Source organism: Electrophorus electricus, chromosome 20 (assembly GCF_041902795.1).
Source record: "Electrophorus electricus isolate QZ-2024a chromosome 20, ASM4190279v1, whole genome shotgun sequence".
In the NCBI taxonomy this organism is placed as follows: Eukaryota; Metazoa; Chordata; class Actinopteri; order Gymnotiformes; family Gymnotidae; genus Electrophorus; species Electrophorus electricus.
Genome location: NC_137516.1, coordinates 16,255,323 through 16,280,000, shown reverse-complemented (window position 1 = coordinate 16,280,000; position 24,678 = coordinate 16,255,323). Strand labels below are relative to the sequence as shown.

The 24,678-nt window shown below is 39.3% G+C and overlaps 4 protein-coding genes across 6 annotated transcripts in view; 2 read left to right on the top strand and 2 right to left on the bottom strand.

Annotated features, from left to right (window-relative positions):
* Positions 1 to 3,835, top strand: part of dhrs1 (dehydrogenase/reductase (SDR family) member 1) — an 8,862-nt gene extending 5,027 nt beyond the window's left edge. Inside the window, exons 4-10 of one of the 2 annotated variants that reach the window (XM_027028748.3) lie at positions 1 to 41; positions 732 to 811; positions 982 to 1,114; positions 1,263 to 1,406; positions 2,695 to 2,764; positions 2,974 to 3,054; positions 3,216 to 3,835. The exon at positions 1 to 41 is cut by the window's left edge and continues 103 nt beyond it. In XM_027028748.3, coding sequence (XP_026884549.2) covers positions 1 to 41; positions 732 to 811; positions 982 to 1,114; positions 1,263 to 1,406; positions 2,695 to 2,764; positions 2,974 to 3,054; positions 3,216 to 3,352 — 686 coding nt within the window. In that variant the 3' untranslated portion in view covers positions 3,353 to 3,835. The remainder of the gene's footprint in view (positions 42 to 731; positions 812 to 981; positions 1,115 to 1,262; positions 1,407 to 2,694; positions 2,765 to 2,973; positions 3,055 to 3,215) is intronic. The other variant, XM_035536520.2, reaches the window with a different exon arrangement.
* A 1,142-nt stretch (positions 3,836 to 4,977) lies between these two features.
* homeza (homeobox and leucine zipper encoding a) lies at positions 4,978 to 13,119 on the top strand. 2 transcript variants are annotated; one of them, XM_027028742.3, is made up of 3 exons: positions 4,978 to 6,004; positions 6,459 to 6,687; positions 10,295 to 13,119. In XM_027028742.3, exon 3 carries the CDS (start codon positions 10,324 to 10,326, stop codon positions 12,328 to 12,330), a length of 2,007 nt encoding a protein of 668 aa, XP_026884543.3. In that variant the 5' UTR covers positions 4,978 to 6,004; positions 6,459 to 6,687; positions 10,295 to 10,323; the 3' UTR covers positions 12,331 to 13,119. The 2 variants fall into 2 exon arrangements, with proteins under 2 accessions (XP_026884543.3, XP_081559341.1); XM_081703215.1 differs by lacking the exons at positions 4,978 to 6,004; positions 6,459 to 6,687 and adding an exon at positions 6,737 to 7,424.
* A 947-nt stretch (positions 13,120 to 14,066) lies between these two features.
* Positions 14,067 to 20,653, bottom strand: LOC113589203 (E3 ubiquitin-protein ligase RNF212B). The gene is made up of 12 exons (XM_081703216.1): positions 20,026 to 20,653; positions 19,870 to 19,922; positions 18,953 to 19,027; positions 18,116 to 18,222; positions 16,375 to 16,435; positions 15,887 to 15,915; positions 15,696 to 15,739; positions 15,479 to 15,503; positions 15,322 to 15,379; positions 15,137 to 15,197; positions 14,688 to 14,718; positions 14,067 to 14,607 (listed from the first exon to the last, which is right to left on the bottom strand). The coding sequence occupies exons 1-12, from the start codon at positions 20,123 to 20,125 to the stop codon at positions 14,520 to 14,522; spliced, it is 732 nt and encodes a 243-aa protein (XP_081559342.1). The 5' UTR covers positions 20,126 to 20,653; the 3' UTR covers positions 14,067 to 14,519.
* Positions 20,654 to 22,343: 1,690 nt separating this feature from the next.
* Positions 22,344 to 24,420, bottom strand: zp3f.1 (zona pellucida glycoprotein 3f, tandem duplicate 1). The gene is made up of 8 exons (XM_081703849.1): positions 24,407 to 24,420; positions 23,820 to 24,027; positions 23,624 to 23,721; positions 23,359 to 23,450; positions 22,972 to 23,152; positions 22,799 to 22,904; positions 22,642 to 22,730; positions 22,344 to 22,449 (listed from the first exon to the last, which is right to left on the bottom strand). The coding sequence occupies exons 1-8, from the start codon at positions 24,418 to 24,420 to the stop codon at positions 22,344 to 22,346; spliced, it is 894 nt and encodes a 297-aa protein (XP_081559975.1).
* Positions 24,421 to 24,678: the final 258 nt, after the last annotated feature.

Here is a 24,678-nt window from a genome sequence, read left to right as displayed (position 1 = left end):
GGCTGGACATGCTGGTGAACAACGCGTATTCCGGAGTGCAGGTCAGTTCCGTAATGGCAGTAATGTAAACACTGGAGGAGGCGAACTCTGAATAGTAATCCTGGGGTTGGCTAGTTTGCATTTGGGAATGTAGCTTTCCTCTCTGCTGTATAGCAGCACACAGGGTAATTCACTTGACGCCGCAGGAACGCCAGGTCCGAGTTCCTCAAGCCAGTCCTTGGAGCTCAGCAGGCCCACGTTCTTACTCTAACAGCCCGCTACACACCTGGTCGGTGCCATTAAGACTGTATTCCTGGTACAAATGTGGAACATCTGGTAGCTCCTTAGGACTGGGCCAGGGAACCTGGCGTTAGACCTGAGGTGTCTCTGTTATGAAAGCACTTCCACCATTTCACATGTCAGCAGCATGCCAGCTACCTACTAATAATTGTGTGGAAGACTATAAGCGTGTAATATAAGCAAATAACCAAGTGGTTCGACAGAAATTGAAAATGCAGATATTCTTTGCAAATGATTCACTGGAACATATTATTTATCTAAAGTTATACATAATCATTTATTCATAAAGTATTTCCCTTTAATACCATGTTTCGGTATATATTTGGTAAGGTCTATTACATCTGTTACCTCAATGAAAAAAAAATCTCTCAGGCTTAATACTATATGTTGTATTAACTTAAAACTAATACATTCAGACGTGTGATTCACTGCATATTTTAATATTTTAACAGGAGATTTTTGATAACATGGGAAAGAAGTTCTGGGAAATGGATCCTGCTATTTGGGATTCAATCAACAACACTGGTCTTAGGTAATAAGCACCTAAACGCTTAAGTTGCATTGCAAATTGTGAATTACCATGTGAATATTTTTTAGTGTAGGCTTAAACTTTATGTGGCTCTGGGAACCTGGCCCACACTGCTTTAACACTGGTTGCTTTAATGGGTGCTCTCCTCAGTAATGCCTCCTCCTGTGCTGTAGGGGGCACTACTACTGCTCTGTGTATGCTGCCAGGATGATGGTGGCTCAGGGGAAGGGCCTGATAGTCATCATCTCATCCATGGGAGGCTTAAAGTACCTCTTCAATGTGCCATATGGCGTGGGCAAGGCTGCAGTAAGTCGCTCGGACAGTTCTGTCATATCCACGACACACAACGCATACTGTTTGCATCTCTAGATTTTCTGCAGATTTTGAAATGTGTCAAAGCAGATGTGCTGGCTGTTTCGTTTCTAGTACTTGTGTTGTGTGCTCACTCTTCCAGTGTGACAGACTAGCCGCAGATATTGCAGTGGAGCTCAGGAGCAGGGGTGTGGCGTCGGTCAGCCTCTGGCCAGGTGCAGTCCGCACTGAGCTCGTCCACCACAACATACTTCAGAATGAAAATCTTCAAGGTACAAACCAAAAAGTAAGTCACCCTGCTTGACAAGAGCACAAAGTGCCGTTGTTATTCTGCAAATTGTCTGATCTGTCCAAATGTTTTAGCCAATAAACTTGTGTCTTCACACCTGACTTTTATTTGTCAATAAATGTTTATTCTTATGGCCTACAGAACTTCCTAAAGCTATTTGAAACTATGATTTATACATAAATATTCTAACTACATGACGTTTTTCATCAATAAACCTTTTCTTCCCTAGACTTCTTAATCCTTTCAGACTTTGAACCTATGCCTAGCCTGATGAAATAGCTTCAGATGAAAGTACACATCCGTATTGTCTTTCTCATGTGCGAGCAAACTTAGACATGTTGTAGTTTGGGTTGTATGCGATCACTAGCAGGAACTGAAATAAAATTTCACCCAATAGATTTATGAGACAAATTTTTGGAGTAATATTAACGGATTTTTTCTGAACGAGGCAACATTGTGCTGTCTGACTCTAGTGTTGCAAGTACACATCAAGGCCAAATCGATGTGAAATTTACTTATTAACTTTTTTTAAGCCCGTTGGCCATCAGCTGATGCAGCGGTTTCAGAGTCCAGTCGCGGACGACCTCGACAATGCAGTTTATAGAATTCCCTCATTTTAACACAACCAATAATGACCAAGTGTTTCATTAGTGGTCCTGTAGGACTGGAGCTACCGCTGAGCTAAAGTGTAAACACAGTACTGACACCATGAAGCTGTAGTGACATGTATATTACTGTGCATATTAAATGATTATCCTTACCTGAAACATATGTGAACAATACCGATCTTGCTCATTTAACTGTGAAAGGGGCTTGTGTCAGGATACATTATGTAAATGATGTAATGATGCAGCCGTCAGATGCTAATGTATTTGTATCATATTTGGCTGGAAAGGTGCATGCGTGTTATACATCCAGTCTACGGTGTGTATGGATTTATGAGCTGCTGCTTCTGAGTTATGTGACATTACATTCACAGCATTAGGAAGATGTGCTTGTCGTACATACTTTCCAGTAGAAGAAATATCATCTGGTATCTGATTTACAAAAAGACACTGAAAAAAGAGCATTTGATTCTATGAAGCACCAGGACGTCCTCCAGCTGTCTTCTGCCTGTGTCTGATTAATAACAGGAACCTTGATCCAAGGGCACTTCTTGCGAAACCCACTGTCGGCAATGTGCTTGTAATATTCAGATCAACTGAAAAATACACTTTTTTACAGCATATCAACAGTACATATTTGGCAAATATTAACCAGTTTTTATTTCTTGTTAATCTTCCAGTGGAAGGAAGCATTCATTAATGGTGAGACAACTGAGATGAGTGGAAAATGCATTGTTGAACTGGCCAAAGGTAGGACTTGGTTTTAAAGCACTACTACCAAAGTGCTATATAGAACATTTTCTCTGCAGGTGTAAATTAGCGAATTAGGTTCCATATCTGTGGTATTGCGCTGATACCTTTTTATAAGGAGTGTATCATACATATATGGAAAATATGTGCTGGTCACAAAACGCGTCACTGCGTTTTTTGCCCCTTTCCTCTTTCTTCTGGTCGAACAGACAAGAGTCTCATGTCACTAACTGGGAAGGTGTTGTTTACATGTGATCTTGCCAGGCGCTACGGACTACAAGATGTCGATGGTAACCTATTATATTTTATATTTAGTCTTACAATGACCAGTAGCAGACAAATCCGTGTTACCAAGGAAATCGCTTAGAAGAAAGTTTGATGCGTGAATCATATGGAAGTCACTTTCAGATTGCTCTCATCCTCACCCTCTCTTCCTCTCTTCCTCGTTGAGGTCGCAGCATAACGGACTACACCTCTCTGAAGTTTCTCCTCATGCAAGTGCCGTACCTGTCCTGGCTCTCTGTAGTCACCCCCTCCGTTCTCAGAGTGCCACGTTTTGTCCTCTCCCTGGCCACTGGCAAATTCTGACGGGTGCAACACTTTTGTTTTTAATGGCTATTAATACGTCTAAGGGAAAGGCCTTAGTCTGTAAGCACATGCCATTTGGATCACTTTAGTGCAAATTAACAGCATCCTCTAGTGGCCACTTATGGAAATAGAGATTAATTAATCTTCTGTGCCTTTCCTCTATTCATCTAGCCCCAGGTTTGTAGTTGTAGTATATAGAGTTCCTTACTTACATGTTTCTAATCAATGCGCAATTTTAAGATCGTTTTCCCCTAAACCAGTACAGAAAGATTGAAAGGGTAATGTTTTCCTGCAACACTGCTTATCCTCAGTACTGTAGGGATTTGTTTTTCAAGTCTTGTATGGGTGTTCTTTGTTTTAGTACTGTGTTAATTATTTTTGCTTTGGCATCTGGGAATCTTGCAATAATGACTGTTGCCACTGCTACCAGCACCCGTGAACTGCTAAAAGAGCCGTTTCTCCCAAATAAAACAATGCCATTGATATTTGACCCATGCCTTGTTATTCATACTAATGTATGATTCTTGTATTGTTTGGCCCTGTCATTTGAAAAGAGGGCAAACTAATTAAACATTGGGAACAGTTCAAAAACACCCCGTTCCCCCCCACTTCTAACTTCAGCTGTAGGGGTAGTACATGTAGGTATGGGGTAGTAACCTGAGCAGTAGGGCTAGTACAGTTATGTGTAAAATAATTGCAGTGTGTTTAAAACAACCGAGAAAAAGATCAATCCTCATAATAGCATTTATTTCCATATACACAAAGGCGCTGGGAGCACTGCACATTCAATTCAATTCCAAATCAAAACATGAACGAAATATACATTTTTAAACTGAAAATGAAGAAAAAAAGAATAATGGTGGAATAAATGGAATGGAATAAATAGTGTCTTAATTTTCATTTACAAACTCGAATATTTACAGTATAAACAAAGTTGTTTACAGATTTAGCTTTTCTGTTGATCACTGAACTAATATTTAGTTATATAACCTTTATTTCTGATAATTGCTTTACATCTGTGTGGCATGCAGTCAATTTACATCTGACACCTGCGAACAGATATTCCAACCCAAGCTGACTGGACTACATTCCACAGTTCTTCTGCATTCTTGGGTTTTGCATCAAAAAGCAGCATTTTTGATGTCACTCCACAAATTCTCAATCGGATTGAGGTCTGGCGATTGGGCTGGCCACTTCATAACGTCAATCTTATTGGTCTGGTACCAGGATGTTGCCCACTTGCTGGTGTTTGGGGTCATTGTCCTGCTGAAAGACCCATTTCAAGGGCATTTTTCTTTAGCATAAGGCAACATGACCTCTTCCAGTATTTTGATATATTCAAACCGGTCCATGGTGCCTGGTATGCGATAAATGGGTCAGACTCCAAAGTATGAGAAACATCCACAAACCATTATACCTCCATGTTCTACAGTCTTCACAGTGTACTGTGGCTTGAATTCAGTGTTTATGGGTCGTCTCACAAACTGTCTGTGGCCTTTAGATCCAATAAGAACAATCTTGCTCTCATCTGTCCATAGAATGTTGTGCCACTTCTCTTTAGGCCAGTCAGTGTGTTCTTTGGCAAACTAACCTGTTCAACACGTCTTTTTTTCAACAGTGGTACTTTACAGGGGTTTATTGCAAATAGTTTGGCTTCACGTAGGCGTCTTCTGATTGTTGCAGTACTCACAGGTAACTGAAGATCTTCTTTGATTTCCCTGGAGCTGATCATTGGATGCTTCTTTGCCATTCTTGTTATTCTATGATCTACGCGGATGCTAGTATTTCTTTTCCTACCATGTGTTTTGGGTTTTGTTTGCCATTTTAAAGCATTTGAGACCATTTTAGCTGAGCAGCCAATTATTTTCTGCACTTCTATATATTTTTTCCCCTCTCCAATCAACTTCTTGATCAAAGTTCTTTCTCCTTCAGTACAATGTCTGGAACAACCCATTTTACTCACTGAGCAAGGGCTAAAACCAGCAGGTACAACATTTGCTGCCCTCCTTTAAATAAGGGCCATAACTGACACCTGTTTCTTCGTAGAATGAATGACCTCACTAATTCAACTCCACACTGCTATTAATTTGAACACGCCCCTTTCATTAAATTAGTTACACCCAATTAGCAGCATGCATATCATGACTGTTGATTCTGTTGGTTGCCCATTACTTGGCTACACCTAGTCATTAATTTTTTCCCCCAAAATCAGTAATTAAATACATTAGTGATGTTAGACTGCTATTATTTTGCACATAACTGTAGGTATGGGGTAGTAACCTGAGCTGTAGGGGTAGTACATGTAGGTATGGGGTAGTAACCTGAGCTGTAGGGGTAGTACATGTAGGTATGGGTTAGTAACCTGAGCTGTAGGGGTAGTACATGTAGGTATGGGGTAGTAACCTGAGTTGCAGGGGTAGTACATGTAGGTATGGGGTAGTAACCTGAGCTGTAAGATTCTGCTAGGCTTACCCGATATGACTTTGACTCTTATCGTGTGAGTGATGTTGGCAGGGCACTTCCAGAGGCACAAAGGTCAGTCCAAAGGTTGCCTCATCCCTTCATATCATCTGTGTAATTCTCCATTTTGTGGCCATGCTGAATCACAGTCATCTAAACTGAGAATGGGAAGATGCGGGTAAATCCACACAGGTAAAAATGTGCTACCTCCTTCTCACCGTTACACACGGCCTTTGTAAGTGACTCTTCCATCGAGCTGTGAAAGTTGCACAGGGGCAGTTATTTATATGCAAGATGTGTTAGAAATATTAATACATGGAAGGGCAGGAGTTCATGAAGTGTGATGGTTTAAAGTCTACAAAGTTGCTTAACACCCAAACTGAAATGTGAATGGCATATGCAATGAAAAGAATAAATAAATGCAGACATGGTCAGGACAGCAATACATTTATTGCTAGTCAAAAATATTTATTACATTCCTGCAAATGTATGTTAGGATTGAGCTGACTATTTCAGTATAAAAGTTCAAGATGCGGGTAGTTTAACGGCTTCACGGTTGTAGGCTATCCTACTTAAAGGTTGCCTTGGACGTCCTGATGGGGATGACAATATCCGTTTAAATCTTCAGTTTTTAATTGAATAATAGGAGGATCGGTCCCTGTCGCTCTAGAAGATAGGAGGATCGGTCGGGCACACCCTCGACCCTGTCGCTGGAGGACATAGGAGGATCGCTCCGTTTCCTGTCCTGATCTCCGCCTCTCCTCGAATTGGCCGGACAGCGGAAAAACACTTCGGGCTTTCCAGAACAAAAGCTCCAGCGGATCGCAGTGAGACCAAGTGCCGAAGATCCCGGGGAGCTGTGGGGATTTAAAGTGGTGGGTAAACCCGAATATTAAGTTATCCTGGCGGAATTCTTCCCGGTAAATGTAGTGTTGAGAGGAAGTTTCAGGCTGATTTAATTTCGATCTTTCCACATGAATGTAAGTGTCCGATACAAACGTGTTGGACTCGCTTGGGCGCTTAAAGGGAGGTTATCCACTAGCTATTTTATTGTAAAGTATACTAGAATGACTGATGAAGAGTGCTGAATTCGTTGATCGTATGATTGAACCATTACATTGAGTAATGGGGTTATTTTTTTGTTAAGTATATGTTTTTTCGGTACTCAAGCGTGTCTTAAAGAGTGCGCCTGTGCAGTCCCAGTGCTTCATCCACCACAAAAGGGCAAGTAAGGGCATTGTTGTGGACGGCCAGTGTGGACCCACTCAACATGTACCGATTACCAGCTTGGTTTCAAAAAACCTACTATCCAAACGATCACCTCTTTTCATGTGAAGTGATGTGCTCTTACTCTGTGTTACAAGTTTTCTTTTTTTCCCTAAACAGTTAGCTACCGATAGCCGCTTAGCTAGATATAAATCGTAAACAGAAATCGCTAGACCGTAAAACAGTCCATCCAGCGAAGAAAGTGGATCTCAGGGACACTGCGGGATCTGTAATAATTCAGCCTTAGGACCGTGTGTGTAAACCTGGAAAATCAAATCGGTTGTAACAATTTGTCTATACTTATTATCTGGACCGATGGCGTCATTTCCTTCGCCGTGTTTTTAAGGTCAGTGACCAATTTCGGGCTTTTGTTGTTGTTGTTGTTGTTGTAGTAGTAGTAGTAGTTGTTGTTGTTGTTGTTTTGGTTTGGCTTTCAGAATATCCCCTTTTCTGTATCTAAATGAAAAGTGTATGTGCTGTAACTTACTGTCTGTCGTTTCCTAACGTTTTCATGTGAAGTCATAAGTTCACGCTTCACCGTGTTTTGTTTGGCTCTGCGCTATTTGTGGTGGAGACTTTTAAGGAGTCACAGGGATGTTACTGGTGCTGCTCGACGGTCCATATTATCAATCTCCCAGAGTAATAACATTCACAGCAATTTGCAGAAGGGACTTGCACAACTTTGAGGTATATTGTGGGGTGCCGTACAGAATAATGAAGGACGAGCCAACTGAGTAGCTAATACGGCATGGCTCCGAAGTAGCCTGCTACTGGTTCAGAGGAGAACATGGTAAAAGTCCCCAGTGAAATGAGCCCAGTCCTCCATTCTTTACAGTAAACTGCATGCAAGATCCGCGCACCTATTCTATCTGCTCTTACTGTATTCCCAAACGCCGTTAATCTTATTCAGCACCGGTCACAATGGATTTTCCAGTTAGGACAGCTGAACCCTCTGATTTTTTTTGGAGCGGTCTGTTAATACGAAGTAAAACTCATCTATACGTACATTACACAAGAGTTACTGTTTCACAGACTTGTGACTTAAACTTGTGACGAGTCCCATGTGACCTTTGACCTGCCACCCTCGTTTGCCTCACGTGGGTGATGTAATTAATGTTGTTTGATGGTCTTGGTCACCATTTCAGTTACTTGCACACTTCATGTGTTGTGTGTTTACAAACCTTTAGTTTTTTTATTCGGATTCTTTTCCTAGTGTTTACATTTACTTACTGTTCCCTTACAATACAGAATGAACTTGTGCCATTGTAATAGACCGGCAGAACATCTAAAACACTTCAGATCTAACACATTTCACACTTTGTTATAGTTTCCTTGCATTGTGATTTAAGGGTTTAATTCTACAAAAACAATTATATGCATATATAATGAATATTAAATGGTTAATGACAGGTTTATATATGTGTGAAAACAATTCTAAAATACCTGCATTCTATGCTCATACTCAGTTTTTGGCAGATTTATATTTCTACTTAGGTTCATACTCCGACTAGTACTGTATTTGGCTTGCTAATCTGATGGCAGCATTTCTAGTTCTGTAAATGCTGCTGTTTGGTTTTTGGTAAAGAAACAAAGCTCAAGGTCTAATTTTACTGTCCGGAGTTGTAACATTTTTTAAAAATATCTTGGGGTGTATTTGGGAATGACTGTGCATACTGGCTTCCAGTGTTATTCATCCTCAGATCTTAGTTTCACCTGTGACTGTGTAGGTAAACAAAAACATTTACCTACACCAAATAAGTAAGTGTTGGTAACTGTGTCAGGCTTATGAATGGTACTATTTCACCTTTTAAAAGCAGTTTCAAAAACCACTAAATAACAGCTTCAGTTATTTTGGTAAGTGAAACGAAGATTTGGGTGATGATGCTGTTGCCCTATCTATACATAGCCAATTACACAAATCTTAATTTTTAGAGTTTTTTCTGTTTTATTAAATTAAGGGTAAATCTGCTTTTTTATCTTCAAAATATGCCACACTCATTCTGTAGTGCTGTAACTGCCTGTATATCCTTCATCCAACAAAACAGTCCCCATGGATCTCCGACAGAGTGGCTTTAATTTAAACCTACTTTGTAAATTTTATCTGTAAATATCAAGCCTGTATCCACTCTGATCAAGAAGTGGCTGCAATCCCCTTTAGAAGCTTTCAGGGTTCTTCCTCATACCATCTAAAGGAGAGATTATTTGCTACTGTCATCTTGGGTTTATTCATTAAAGGTTTGGACTTATATTTTTATTAGCATGCTTGAGGAACAGTGTTGAAAGAAGCACTACACCAATACACTTGGAAAAAAAGTTTATAGGAGATCCATACGCAGACAGTCTACATTTGATGATGAAAGCAGTTTATTCAAATCAGATACTTTTTCTGCAGAAACGGGTAACCGCATATGCATAACACCTTATGGCAAATGCATAATTGTTTATGATATTTTTATGAATTATGGGTTCATTGTTTTTTAAAATCTAGTATGGTTCAGTTCTAATATTTTTGAAAAATGGAAACTCGCCATTTAATCACGCATCTCTAATATATAAAAAAAGCATCTTGAGATGTTATAGGCATACGGAGGGTGAATTTTGGAATTTTCTAATTGATCTTGTATTTTGAGAGGATAAGACTACCTCGTTGTAATGTATTTAAGCCTAGTGAGACATCACACATATCTGAATCCATCTTGAAATAATCTGTACGAACATTTAAGTATAATGGACTGAAGCAACTGTTGAAGCAGGCGAATAAAAAGTCATGAATAAGGGCAGTTTATCATTTGCATGCAAAATGCCGTCATTTACATGAAAATGTTACATACAATCGAAAGTGACACCAAAACTGTCAGGAAACCAGTCTTTTGCATCCTGTTTTAATTGCTCTGCACTCAAGGCTCCCTGCAGTATGTCCCACCTCTTGTATGTGATTGGATGGGGAAGAGTTAGTTACACAACAGTGACAATTACCAGCCTAGCCTACAATTTAAAATTCCTGAATGAATAGTCAAGAGTCAATGGAAGTAATGACTATTGTGCACAAGAAGGTAATGCTTTAAACAAATGTGCTACTTTTTCAGTTATAAACTGCCATGGAGAACAGAAACCACAATTCCTTGTTTTTGTACTATTCAAGCACTTTAAGATGTGCAAGACTGTAAAGTCAGCAAAACATTTCTTTTCTAAACCCATTTTTTGTTTCTTCTTCAGCTTACAGTAACTGCCGATAGCCAACCCTGATGGAAGTGCCCAGTGACCATGACATGAGGATTACCTCTCCTGGAGGTTCACTGTCAAAGAAAGAAGGAAAGTTTAGCAATCCACGCCAACTTAAGTCCCCAAACTATGTTAACACCAATGGAAAGATACCTACAAATCTCTCTAATCACAAGGTGAAAATGACCAATGGCAGCTCAAGAGGAAGTGGTTCAATGAGCTTCAGCACCAACAATAACTCGGTGGTGTGTCTTCCTCTGGTGTCAGAGGGATTAAAGCTTGTATGGACCCAATCTGATCAGACAAAGGAGCTGGACACTATCCCTGAACTGGTACAGGCCTTCAATGTCTTCCCCTATCCAACATCTCAAGAAGTGAGCACATTAGCTAATATCTGTGCACTTCCACTTGATAAAGTCAAGGTCTGGTTTATGGTGCAGCGAATCAAGTATGGAATCAGCTGGGCTTCTGAGGACATTGAAGAAACACGCTGTAAACTAGCAGGCCCAGAGCATACAAGTGGCTTTGTACATGAAGAAAGCAACAAAAGGAAGAGATCTGGATGGGATGACCTCGAAGAGCTTGAGGAGAATGTTCATATGGAGGATTCTGTACACAATTTGTCACACAAAAGGCACAAAAATGAACCCCCAGAATTAAAGCTTTCTCCTTTCACAAATTCTCTTTCACCCCAATCACCTTCTCAGAACTCTAATTACTACAGCCATCCTGTGGACAGTCCAGCTACGACGCCATCCGCTGCCTCACCTAGCTCCCTGAAGTCTTCTTTTGGATCTCAACAAAAGCACAAACGATACAAAAAATCTAAAGCCCAGCTCACAGCTTTGCGCAAGAGCTTCCTTCAAGAGAACTGGCCTGCTGAGACTGAACTCAGACGCCTGCAAGAGGAGACTGGCCTGAGTCGTAACGAAATCCGAAAATGGTTCAGCGACAGTCGCTATCAGCTAAGGAATGGTAGAGGGATGCCAGGCTTAATGTCTCCTGCCGCTGACGAAGAGAAGAACGAGTCTCATTTTCAACCTTTATCTGAGGGTGAGCAGCTACAGCCTCTGTCCCTGGTCATTGAAAAGCACCAAACAAACGTCCCTGCAAAAGGAGGAGCTCGCAGCAAGAAAGTGCAGAAAAGAGGCTCGAGTAATTCACAGTTTTTTCAGATTTTTCTGTCAAACACTCTTGAGGCATTCGGAGAAGGAGAGATTGACGAAAGTGAAACAAAGACAGGCTGTGAAAAGGGGTGTAAAGAAGAGGGTAACTCTCACCATGACGATGCAGAAGTGGGAAGCAAACATGATAGTAAGTCCCACGACTCACTTGCACATTCGGAGCCATCGGTGTCTGTTGCATCCCCGCTCTGCCTCACCCCTTTACACGTTTCTACTCAGTCGTCTCAAATATTAATTTCCAAGTCCTCAAAGAAATATGTGCGTACCGCGAAGTCAAGTACTGCAGTCTCCAGTCCCTCTCAATCTTCCACTTCGTTGACTGCCTCTGGACGAGTGAGAAAAACCAAGGAGCAACTGGACATACTAAAAGAATACTTTTTGCGATGCCCATGGCCAAGAAGTGAGGAGTACACACAGTTGGTGGAACTAACATCCTTACCCCGAGCGGATGTCATCCAGTGGTTTGGGGATACTCGGTATGCTGTGAAGAACGGGCATTTACGCTGGGTGCGTGGTGCTGTCCGTGACCAGATCCTTGCTGAGATAGCAGTACAGCAAAATGGAGGTGGCGGAGCTGACGCCAGCAGCTCCAGTGGAACCCTCAAGAACGACAGCAGCCGCAAACGCAAGTCTCAGTTGAACACAGCCTCACACGTCCCAAAGTCAGTGTCGGACTCCTTAGATATTCATCCTCTGGAGCTGTATTATCAGCAGACAGGCGTATTGCAGGAGAAAGACCTTGATGTTCTCTGCCGAAAGTCAAAGATGAGTTACCAGCAAGTTCGGGACTGGTTTGCATCCAAGGACAGTGAGTCAGCAGAGCTGCCTAATAGTTCTGAAGACTGAAATGGAAAGTGTTTGGGTGTTTGCTTTTCAGTTGTTTCTATTGTACTTTCCCCACTGTACTGTACAGGGATTATGGAATAAGACTGAGTAGATGAAAAATCTTTTATTTTAGATTGGCTAAATGCAGTTCCCTGTCCTTTTCTTGCTTTTTTTCCATTTCTATATTTTGTTTTCTCTCCATTTGTTTCTAAATATCTTTTGTGCCAGGGTGTTCAATACACTGGCTAATTGTTCTTTCTTTTTTTTTTTTTGGTCATTTAGCTTCAGCAGTAACTTATTAGAAATGCGTGCATAACCTTACAGTACAGTAGTGCTATGTAGTTGACTGGTAGGTAATAATGAAGGCCATATTGTGCGACATGAACAGAAGGCCTAATGAGCACTGTGATTACCTATTCGTTCACAAACTAAATCAGACTAAGCAAATCAAGTTCTTTCTTGATTTATTGCACTTGAATATTGGACCTGGAGTTTTCACAACTGTTTAAAAGTATTCCCTTTCAGAAACACCAGTGTGTAATAATAGTTTTGAAATGGTTATTTTCATGACACACTTCATTGTATTTGTTGTATATAAATGTGTGGCAGATGTAATGCAAACACTGAACACTGGAAACTAACCCTAAATATGGGAAAAATGGAAGAAACCCCAAAATCCTCTACCAAAGCAGACAAAAAAATATTGAGCCCAAATGAGAAATTTGGAATTTGGGAGGTTAGTGTTTTCAAACACAATCTTTAAAGGACAAACTCAGCCTCTTATTAGTAATAAAAACAAAACTTAGGGTGTGGGAAGTTTCATGTTTGAGCTTAATCATATGCAGGCTGTGCACCTGTGTAGCTTGTAAACATTTATCATGTTCTGGCTTATCCAGGCTGCATAAAACCTTTAGACTGATGGAGTTTTGTAAAATTCATGAGCTATGGTGATGCATGCTGGTTAACTGCACATTAACAGCCTATTTAAATAATGATTTTGAATAATGATTTCATATACAATTAACTATACACTCAAATGCACAGTTATTTAATATTTTTACTTTTAAAGCCGTATTGTCCTATAATGTGCCTTAGAATACATAGAATCTTGTTCTCAGAGTTGGGGGGGGGGGGCTTTTTTGTTTCATATTCAACTTATTGTTTGTAGGTAAATAAACTTGACATGCCCAAATCAATAATATATATCATTAAAGTCAATAGAACTCAAAGTGGGCATTTTGTTTTAGTGCAGTATTTAAATGCTATAACATACAGGCTGTAATGCAATACACTGGAGTTAGTGCTTCCTTAATTCACAATATGCACTGGCAAAGCAGCATTTTTCAGCACAGACAAAGCTTCAGAATTTTCTGTGTGGAGTTAATGGGTCTTTGTTTACCTTTCTCAAAGCTTTTGCTTTAAGAGTAGCCATAACCTTGCAACCATTGCTGTTTCAGTAATCTACAACATACACATTGAGAATTACCACAGTCCCAATAAGTCAAACTGCAATAACTGGAGGTTAAATGTACACTCTGATACTTTACCTTTTGTATGTTTAGATATATTTTGTAACAAACTGGAGAAAACAACTTTGTAATTGACTTTATAATGAATTAAATTAGAAGACATCCTACCCAGGACTAGTTAATTGAAAGGAGTTGTCCACAAATTTTTATAGTAGTTCTTGTCTGTCTTAAAATGGAAAGGCAGGTATTTGCTTTTTGTGTAAGAAATAAACTGAATACATAAATATCTCAAATAAAGTGAACTGTAATGAAAATAACTGCATTTTTGTGGAATTCAAATAGTTAATGTGGGGTGATTAAAAGAAAGGTGAAACCAGACTCATGCAGAACTCCTGAGTCAACAGAAACTGTTCAATATAACAAACTCAAGGATATTACCAAACTAGTAGCTGAAAAGACTGATAAAAACTGAAAAAAAGACTAGTAACAAAAAGCCCACAGGTCAAAAATGTTCCAGATATCATTCAGGTCTCTCAGAGTTACTGAGCCTAAACACCTAGCTCAGTTTCAGAATCACCTCCAGAAACCAAACTTGACTAAGCAACCACTATCTAATTATGCAATTTCCCAAGAAAAGAAAACAAGAGGTACCATAAATGTGATTGTTTTGCTAATGGTCATGTCATCCATAGCTGTGGGTACTACTGCCAGTCACCGTTATTACATGTCTTAGATATTTAACTACTGCACATTCCATGGCTGGGGCGAGTGAAGCATTCTCCCAGGCAGAAGCTGGAACTGGAAAATGTTTGGGGTTATGTGGTCTGACCTAAGGCAAAGCACATGGGAAGAAAAGTCATATAAAACTTTTATTTGCTCATTTATTTTTCTTAGTAACATTTAACTTACCTCAGGGGTGTGTTAACAGAGCTGGGTGTCCCTTAAAATGAGAAGAGTACATTTTTATTGTTTTCAGGTTAGGGCAAATCCATAAGTATATACTTCAAAGAAAAAATAGATTTACAACTGACATGAGATCTGCTGAACAGTTTCTCATTTAGTTGTTAGGATATGTTTTTGAGAGGCAAGAACCTAACGCAACAAAAGCAATAGAAGGCTGGCATAAGTAGAAAAACCCAATTAAATTATCAAACAACTCCTAGGATATCACTGTAGAAAAAAAGGCATTTAGTTTATTGGAGACAAAGAAAATATTTAAAAACATTGAAATACTGTAAAGTAATTTTAAAAGATCACATCAGAAGTCTCCATGTATCTGCTGCATGACAACCAAGTGAAATATTAGGATATTTATCATTATGCCACGGAGGAAACACTGTTGCACTGAAATTACTCACTAAATCCATGTTCGTGCAACGACCCTGCGGATGACACTGGGGTGGCTGAACCTGGTGGAGTCTATCACATGAAAAGTTCAAGGGATAAATGAGAGAAAAAACATCTGTAGAGCAGCACAGCTGATCTGATTAAAAATAAACAGTTATATAGGTTGAAAGCATTTTGTAAAAGAAGAAAAGCTCACCATCAAGCTGGATCGGGATTGTCGAAACCTCTCCATAGTATCAGCAGAGTATGAAAGACTAGCAAAAGTAAAACAATGACTTATTTAATTTCACATTTAGCACTTAAGATAGTTTAGGTAATTGAAATATGGTTTGGATTTTATCTATTTAATGTACCTTACAGCCCTGGAGCGAGGAGTGACTGGGAAAGGAAAAGAGAGCTAATAACACAAAGTAATGCCGTTTCTCCTAAACATTAATGCCATTTCAATGCCGTTTCTCCCATCAATTCTCTTTGTCCTAAATATTAATGCTGTTTCACCCATCAATGCCATTTCTCCTTACATTTCTTTGGCCAAAGCAATGCACATCAGACCTTTGTGCCTCTAAGTACCTGGTGATGTGACAGCCACTGGCAGAGTCATCCTTGGAATCGCGCTACACATTACCAAATAACCAAAGAAATATTCTGTTGCATGTGTTCTTAACAGCATAAATGTTAGGCACACTATATAATTATACAAGTGATGTTAATATATACTGGGAGTATACTGCAACACTGTATGCATATACAATAAGAATTACCTATTGGCATTACATTTCCCAGGTGATGGCTACAGAGGTGCAGAGAGAGAAAAGTAACACAGATATTAGAGGAATACACCCCCATACCACCGCTAGTGTTCTTTAAATAATAACAAAGCTCTAGTTGCTTCCATTTTGGCAAATAGTATGCATGCTTGATTGTACATAAATTAGGGTTATGAAATTATTTGTTTGGATACAATCCCTACTTTACTGAAAGTAAAGTAAATTAAAACCACCACTCGTAGGTTTAATCTAAGTGAATTATCCAAAAGACTTAGACAGTCAGCAGACTGTAAAACAGCATTCTGAAAACGAGTGCAGAAAGGACTGGCAGACCCGGTTAAAAAATCTTGTAGGTTATTTCATGTTAAGAAGTGCTCAACCACAACTACTAGCATAAAAAGCAAAGTAATTTCCACTTTACTGATCAAGCATTTTAGCTTACAGCATACATACAGACACACACCCACAGAGAACTGTCTTACCCTCCTCTGGGAAAGTGGCTTCTTGAGTTCAGTGTTCTCCTTCTTCAGTTCTAAAACCTGCCTAAACAGAAAGACAAGCACAGAAAATGAATGCAAAAGAACAAACTAGAAGGGAATGGTATTTTAAAGGGAAACATTACCTAGAGCAATTTTCTCTTTCATAAATGTAATTATACGCAGGATGTCAAATATCGTGTCCCAAACCATTAGACATTCACATAGAGCCCAGCCCAGTAATTTCATACTTAAAACCAGAACATTGCAAGGTCATCATCATCATCATCATAAAGCTGTTCATAAATCATCAGTTTGGCACTTCCCTTGATCAGTGTTTCACTGAATTAAGCCCACAACACCTCCGGAAGGCTCAACAGTGAGATCTGACATCCCAGACCTACCCCCCTCCAAGCTCACTTTAAACCAGCCAATTACATACACTTTAAATACCCCATGCACCATAAAAGGGGACCTTGGAGATCACACAACATGTGCAGTAGTAGTTACCGATCTCATATTAAATATTTTTAGGGACAGAATCAGCAACACTGAAATGGACACCCTTAGCTGTTACTGCTGTCCAATTTTTAAAAAAATAAAATATTAATTCTCTCAATACTTCCTTTTGAATTTTGTTTTTGGCTTTAGTAAATGTTTCCAGAATATATTTACTTGTATAAAAAAATATTAAAAGATTATCTTGGTCACACCATACTGTGTACATGCTGTAAAAAAAAAGCATGTCAATGTGTACAATACTGATACAGCCTCGATCCACCCACTGCCAACATAAGATTATAAGATTTTGCTTATTGTTCATCTTATTTTTGCTGTTTCCTTATAACTCTATACTGACCGATAATACATGCTCATAAGGTACTTTTATTTGCCTTGCAAGGATAACACCCTAGGATTAAATGCATTACTTTAGCAGGTGTTTCTGTAGCCTTTGTTATGAACAGTAAACCCAAATAACCCAAATATTTCTTTTCACTGGGTCCTATTTTTATGTGGATAAACTTAAAATAAGTCTGACATGTCTGAATCTTAGGCAAAGATCACAGAAATGTAAATTGTTCAGACCGTGAACTGAGGTATCAAAGCATAGCCATGCTCATAACACATTCAACAGAACTAGCAAAATAACTCGGCATGCTGTCTATATGAAGCCCTAGTCCTGAATCACATGGCTGCTGGGGACCTCCCAGAACTGTGCTCACATGCTGCATAGCCACCAAACCTATGACCTTAACACTAACAACTCAAAGCACAAGCATAATGCTTAGAATGTGCAAATTGCTCTCCACCTAGTTTATTCTTACCAAGTTCCGGCTAGTGATATGGGAGTCATAATGCACGTTTTCGAGTCAAATTTGAGGTTAGGATATTTCATGTTCTTTATGAAAATATACTGTATTATATTATTAAAAACATACTACGACATATACTGTACTATAATCATTAAACAATTGTCACAAGTAATGTGATTTCCAATTTACTATTAAGTAGGGTTATTGAACATTTGCATGTTCAGCACTGCCTCTAATGTCTAATGTTTTGATGAAAGCTGTTTCACTTTTTTAGAGACCAAAAAAAAGCATAAACTATGGCAAGAACCTTCATAGATCTATATTTCTTCTGTGCATTTTTTTTGACTTGCCTTAGCTTGTTCTCACATCACCATTTTAAAATCTACTTCACCCAATCGACAGTTGTCCTTGCGATAAAGAATATGTTACTGCACCTGGACAACTGATCACGGACTTCCTCCAGCCTTCTTTCCGTTTCCATACGTGAGTGTTTGTGGTATGCCATGACCCTCTCTTTCTGCTTATTCTGGAACAACGCAATCTGAAATTCAATTTAATTACGGCATCAAAATGAACCCAGCCTAATAGTGTCATACACACACACACACACAACCAAACACTCAATACAACGTTCAGCAGTCTCACGGCATTAATGTACAGGCTGCCTAACAAAACATCTCAAACTTCTCCCTCTTTTTGTAGATATGTTTGCACACGCCATTATATTCCAGCTATTTTATCCACATTGTATCCACTACTTTAAAGGAATGTATAGTCATTATATAACTGGACATTGTTGAACATTTTAAACAAAAATACCACTCTCAAGGAGATTTGGGCAATTTTCTTTTTTTTCGTGATCAGCAATTTGGGAATTCAGTCCAAGGCACAAAGTCATTAAGAGCAGGATGAAGTTGTCATCCATATCATTTTCAAGGAAAAATGATGCCCTGCCAGACACCAAATTATGCCATTCTATACTGCATGGGACATTTTAAAATACTGTCAGTAGCCGCTTTGTAAATCAATTAATATATTTTGGTGATTTATTTATGTTCACCAAATGTGCTGCACTATCTAATGAGATCAAATTGGTGTCCTGATGAATCATGCAACAAAACAGTAAAATCCGAAAGAAAACTTTGAAAGCACTAAGAAGCTTTATATATTGGTATTGTCTATATTCCATTTAAGTGCAATAACTATTATATTTCCAAAATATTGCATGCAGTTTACTAAGAAGTAGTGCACCAAAATTCTGAAACTGCGACCTGTGTGATGTGCTCCAGACGACTGTGAATGAGGTTCACTGGGTCTGTGAAGAACATCCGCTCCTGGGGTTTCATCTTCACAGAGAACAAAAGATACAGCAGGGGGGGGGGGGGGGGACTTTAAAGGGGATATAACTTTCAGCTGGTACATTTTTTTCCCTCAGAAAATTAACGATTTTCAATACAAAAGGTGGACATGGCCAGTCTTGAAGGATACCATTACATTACAAATACAGATAAAGATATATTAACCTATTACTATTCTCGAGAATAGGACACTGCATGACTGACAGATTGTCTCATGATGCTTTAAATCAATGTGACCACATCACAATCATTCTGCAATTATTCTGAAATGAACAGCGACACGACACAAGCAAGCCGCTCCTATGTTCATCGCGTAACCTGCTGACAACATCCAGCAGTTTCTACCTAGGAACTGTACAAAATTAAACACTCTTGCTATATCATCCAATCTAGGCCCATGATCAAAACAGAACAGTGTGGGCTATATATATATATATATATATATATATATATATTTAAAATATTTTTCAGTATTTGAATTGTTCGAAGGAAAACAAATGTTTTAGATTAAACTATGCGGGGAAAAACGCAGGCACATATACCGAGTTGTTAATATATTTTAACGTTTGTTATTTTACCATCCAACAAGAGGAGGCCACCATGGAGCTCACAGTGAGAAGTGTGTGTTATGCAGTATGATAGCAAGCGTCACGGTGTAGGCTAAACCATATCTCATATGAGCCAAACGTTAAAATAACAGTTCAGCAAGTTTGAAACCCTAACTCAACTTCATGGTTTGCGTTCCAGCCTCTTGTATAGTTTTGCCTACGATTAAAATGCATGCAGTGCCTCAAAGTATTAACTGCTGAAAGGGGCCCCCAACAGGCTACCTGGTGAGAAAGCGGCAAATGGTTGCAGGTGGCTCGACACACAGAGCAGCTACCTACAGAGAGAAACGTGAACTCACTTAGAAAACAAATCGGTCACATAAAAACGCATGTGTGCTAAATGTGGAGTTACAAGCTAGTCAGCTAGCTCGTGTTTACCTGGCTTGACGCAACTCTCGCAAAATACATGGCCACAGTTCGACACTACAAAGTTTTTCCCTTGTCTCAAGAAACAGTTGTTACAGTGAAACCAATCCATGGCTGTTTAGGGAAAGATATATAATACAAATATAACTGTTTTTTTAAGGCGTAAAAGGTGACGCGTGAAAAAAAAGAAGCTTGCCCCTGAAAACTATCAGCCAAGTTAACGCTAATTAACCTGGGTTATTTTAGCCAACTTGCTAACCTTGGTTGCTATTGGGTATCTAGCCATTTGTATGGGTTATCCAAATTAACTAATTTTAGTATGTACACAAGCTATTTTGGCAAAATTATAAGCTTGCAAGTTAAAAGGCTAAGAATAAATATAACAGTAACAACACTACCTAAATACATTGCTAACCGCTACCTAACTCATCGGAAAACGATTTTAATCGCCGATTTCCCTGAGCTGCGTGCGAGAGCGCATTTAACCGTTACGTTCGCACTCTTAGTTTAGCGTAATGCACCATCTGGCAAAACCACGGGGGAAAACAAAATAAAAATACTCGATGCCAACTGGCAGTTTGCAGGAATACAGATTGGCGTTTGACATCTTAAACAAAAACAAAAAAAAACAACTCTCAAACGAATAAGTTTTTGGCGGTGGTACTTAGATGTAGGCCTCTCCGTCGGTCACTATTGTCCTTCAGTAAACAAACCCAACCCTTTAATATAGCAGGCATGGTACCAACGCCCTACATAACTAGTTAGAAGTAATCTGTGGCATGTAGACAGTAGCTTGGCTCTCTTAGAGCTAGGGCACGACTGCTGTACTGACACTTGATATAGCATTACATTCTGGTCTAGTAGCCTTTATATATTTAAAAAAAAAAAAAAAAAAAAAAGAAAAAAAGACACCATTTTCTACTTAGCAGCACTTTCCTTCTAATGAGCTGATGTACCACTCTCTCATTTAGCCCTTGGGGAAAGAGTGCTGCTGGGATTGAGCAAACATAATAGTGCATTACATTCACAGAGCATGAGTGAGGTCTGCCGTTAAGTATGAAGTGGTTCAGATTATCAAATCATTGCACAGTCAACTATTAAAACCCAAGGACAAAAAGGCAGTGCTGAGAATTTGTGAAAGAACCCGAGTGGCATCTGTAGTGGGAGGTATATGGTCAATGTAAACCCACCACGTCACACATGGCAAGAGATGGCCCACCTAAATAGACCCTCAACCCAAAATTAATACAACATGGCTTTTCATACTCCACAATGAAAAGTAAATGTCATTTGCAAAAGTTTACATCAATGTATATTTCAAAGGGTGCAATTAGTGCATTTTATATGTACACACAATCTTAAGTAGAGTCCTACTGTTTTTACCATATTAAAGACACTAGTTTAGAGAAGTAGTATTCAAATCCAGCCCCCCCAATCCTGGATGGTGTAGGTACCAGTAATTAATCTAAATTCAATTGGTTGGCCCAGTTGTCATCATAGATTACACTTTTGCCATCATATCTACAGCCTTTAAGAAGAATGATGGGAAGTTAGGACCCAGACCTCACAGCACAATTCAAATAGTAACAACTGTTAAACTACCCCCATGAGATTAAAACATACTAAAGAAACTCAAGCCCTTATGCTTTAAATTCACCCCCCTCCATTTTTTTGTAATAAGTATTTCCAGTTACTCACAGCCTCTTTATGCTTGGAGATCTTTCATTGATCCTCTTCACATTGCACCACAAATTAAAAAGGAAGCCTTATTCAAAAATAGTGTAGCCTAAATTATATCCATTTAGTTTTGGGAAAACTACTGCTCCATTTCATTACAGGACAGTCAGTCATGTGAGGTTATTAACTCTACCAAAAGAGAAGGGGAACAACATTGGGAGTAGGAGGGAAGGCCACCCTCAGCCGAGTACTTATACTATTGTCAAATAATGAGTTAAACATTAACTTTATTTTAGGCCATGTCATTTAAACAACCCTGCATTTGACCTCAAATGAGGTCTCAGGATGTAAAGATGAGAAATGCCTCTTGCATTGGAGAGATCACCAGTAAACCTCCACTCCCAGGCCTCCTTGAACAACGGCCAGTGGCTTGGCATAACCAATCCTTGAAAGCAGATGAACCAAATTAGAATTTAAAACAAATTTTCAAACAAGTGACATGCAAATTAAACCAACCTTGTCCTTTCGACCATCTATGCTCCACTCAGTTCTTGATGGCAAGTGGCCCAAGCACAACAGGTTGAACCAAATCTGAAGATATCACATATTTCAGTGTCCATTGGCTTCCAGAGAAGATATGCCGCATGCCGTTTCTAAAAATACTGACCCTTTCCAATTCCCCTTTGCCTCCTTGCTTGACAGCGAGTCTCACAGCAAGTACACAGAGCACTCTTCCTAGGATCATCAAGTAATACCCATCTATAGAAATATGGGAAGGCAACAGTCATTCATTAAAAAAAAAAAAAAAGATCCAAAGGAAACACTGAACCAGGCAGTTAGTCAAGGCTGCCTAGACAATAGCTCATTGTTCTAGAAGTGAAATTTGCCTTTCCATTTTAAAAAGTCAATCCAATCTGAACAAAGGAATCTTATACATACAGAGAGACTTGCCTTCCTTTCTGTGCATCATACTGACATGCTTTCTTGCCACTGTCCATGACATGAGGATCCCAAGCCACAAGTTTGCAGTGAATATAAACCTGAGCAGATAGCACAAGGAGTTAGCTTCAGTTCTCAGCTGATAAAACTCCTAATATTATATACTTACTTTCTCTGCATTAGTAAACTTGAAAGCTTGAAGATACAGCCTGATTTCAGATAGGCTTCGTCTGGGCAAGAACCTTGAATTAGTATTCTTGCTATCCATCAGACATCTAAGAAGCAAAAACACTGCATCACAACAGGCACTTAATTTATTGCATCAGACAAACACGTACGTACCCGTTATTCGTAATTATAGGGTGAATATGGCCATCTTGTGCCAGCGTTGGTGTGGTGGAAGCCACACACTCTTCCAGCAGAAGAATTAGTGGCTGATGAGAAGCTTGATCAACAGTAGCAGCGATTGGGATGAAGGAGCCCAACGAGAAGGTAGTGGATAGTGCCACACCACTAAAGTCATCTAGTTTACATTAAAATGCAAGTTAGACATACATTGCGAAATGCATCAGCTGGTATTGAGGTTAATTAAGCAGCCAAAAATATTTTAAAAGTGAAGATTAACTAAAGTTCCATAAAAAAAAGCCAATTTAAAAATGGTCAAAGTTGAAGGAAGTGTTCACTCTGATTCTGCACACACTAATGGCACTGGAAAAACTGTAGGCCTACCATTCATAAGGTTCAAATGGAAGAGCAGGTTCCCTTGTCCATTAGTATGGAAAATCACTGGGTCATATAGGGGTGGACTCCAGTCTGCAGGCCTGGAACGGCAGGAAGCAAGGATTTATGAGATCGCTCCTCACAGCCAACTTAGCAGTTATAATATCTGCAGTAAATATCAAAACAGCTTTAACTGAATTAAAACGAGACATACATATACATACACACACACACACACACACACACATATATATAAAAATATAGGTATCCTCACTTTTCATATACACAGACAACAGGAGACAAGACAGAAGAAACTTTAGAGGAAGCCAATGAAGTCAGTTCATTTTCAAATACAACATCATCTTCAGTCACCTATGCCAGGGACACAGAAGCACATGACAAATAAGGAGACATTAATATGATCAGCATCAATCACACATACCAATTCTGTGCTCATTTATGCAGCTCACCAGTCTCCTAAAACTGCAGGCATCAAAGCCTATATGAAATATAGCTTCTGAACCGCCAGGATTCACTGTTACACTAGTGGGAGAACAGTCACCCAGACGGAGCAGTGAAAGATCAGTCAGTGATGGTGACTCAGCCCATCGTATGGACATAGAATTTGTGCCACAATCCACTGTGACTTCTGAAGAAGAAAAACTTAAATTCAGTGTACTAAGGACAATTGCCATGCACACCAAGTCACACATTGTTTGCACTGGGCACTCAGTTACACTAAAATACATACTGTCTCAACTTTTGAGACAAAGGGAAAACACTATTACCTCCATGTACCAACAAAAAAGCAGATAAGCTTATTGTCAATACACATCCAAAAAAGAAATCCATCTTAACATATTGCGGTGCATGTTGGGCAGATGTTTTTATACTTTTGGAGGTTCGGCGTGCTAACTGATTGACAGGTGGAACAGAAGCACACATTTAATTGGCTTAATAGCATTCAGCTGTGGCTACCTTCAGGTCTAAAGTCTCATATGCTGCAAGCACTGCATGGGTCGATGTTTTTGTTCTGTGACAGCAAGGTAACACTTACTCAGGTGTGTCCATGGTGCGATAATGCAAATTACTTTATGCACACGATGCTTCTTAGAGTTTGTGATTGTAAAATATGCTCCTAAGGTATGGTTATAATAAGGAATGTTTAAGTGTTCATAGATAAGGTTTACTTTTGGTTATTAAGTACTTGAACAAATCCATGTTTGTCAGGTGTTTCCCAGTTGAATTCTTGAAGGACTGCAGGAAAACTTGCTTTGATTATTTAGCTTGAGCTCAAAACTGCCTTACACTTAATATTTTATTTTCTGG

What these genes read in the sequence shown, in the direction of transcription:
- homeza (XM_027028742.3), top strand. Translation starts at nt 10,324, where the DNA reads ATGGAAGTGCCCAGTGACCATGACATGAGGATTACCTCTCCTGGAGGT.
- LOC113589203 (XM_081703216.1), bottom strand. Translation starts at nt 20,125, where the DNA reads ATGGATTGGTTTCACTGTAACAACTGTTTCTTGAGACAAGGGAAAAAC. An exon ending in GGGAAATGTAATGCCAATAG is followed by an intron (nt 15,740 to 15,886) that starts GTAATTCTTATT and finishes GGTAATGTGTAG; the next exon opens with CGCGATTCCAAGGATGACTC. An exon ending in GTTGCACGAACATGGATTTA is followed by an intron (nt 14,719 to 15,136) that starts GTGAGTAATTTC and finishes TCTCATTTTAAG; the next exon opens with GGACACCCAGCTCTGTTAAC.
- zp3f.1 (XM_081703849.1), bottom strand. An exon ending in AGTTTACTAATGCAGAGAAA is followed by an intron (nt 22,731 to 22,798) that starts GTAAGTATATAA and finishes CTATCTGCTCAG; the next exon opens with GTTTATATTCACTGCAAACT. An exon ending in TATGATGCACAGAAAGGAAG is followed by an intron (nt 22,450 to 22,641) that starts GCAAGTCTCTCT and finishes ATATTTCTATAG; the next exon opens with ATGGGTATTACTTGATGATC.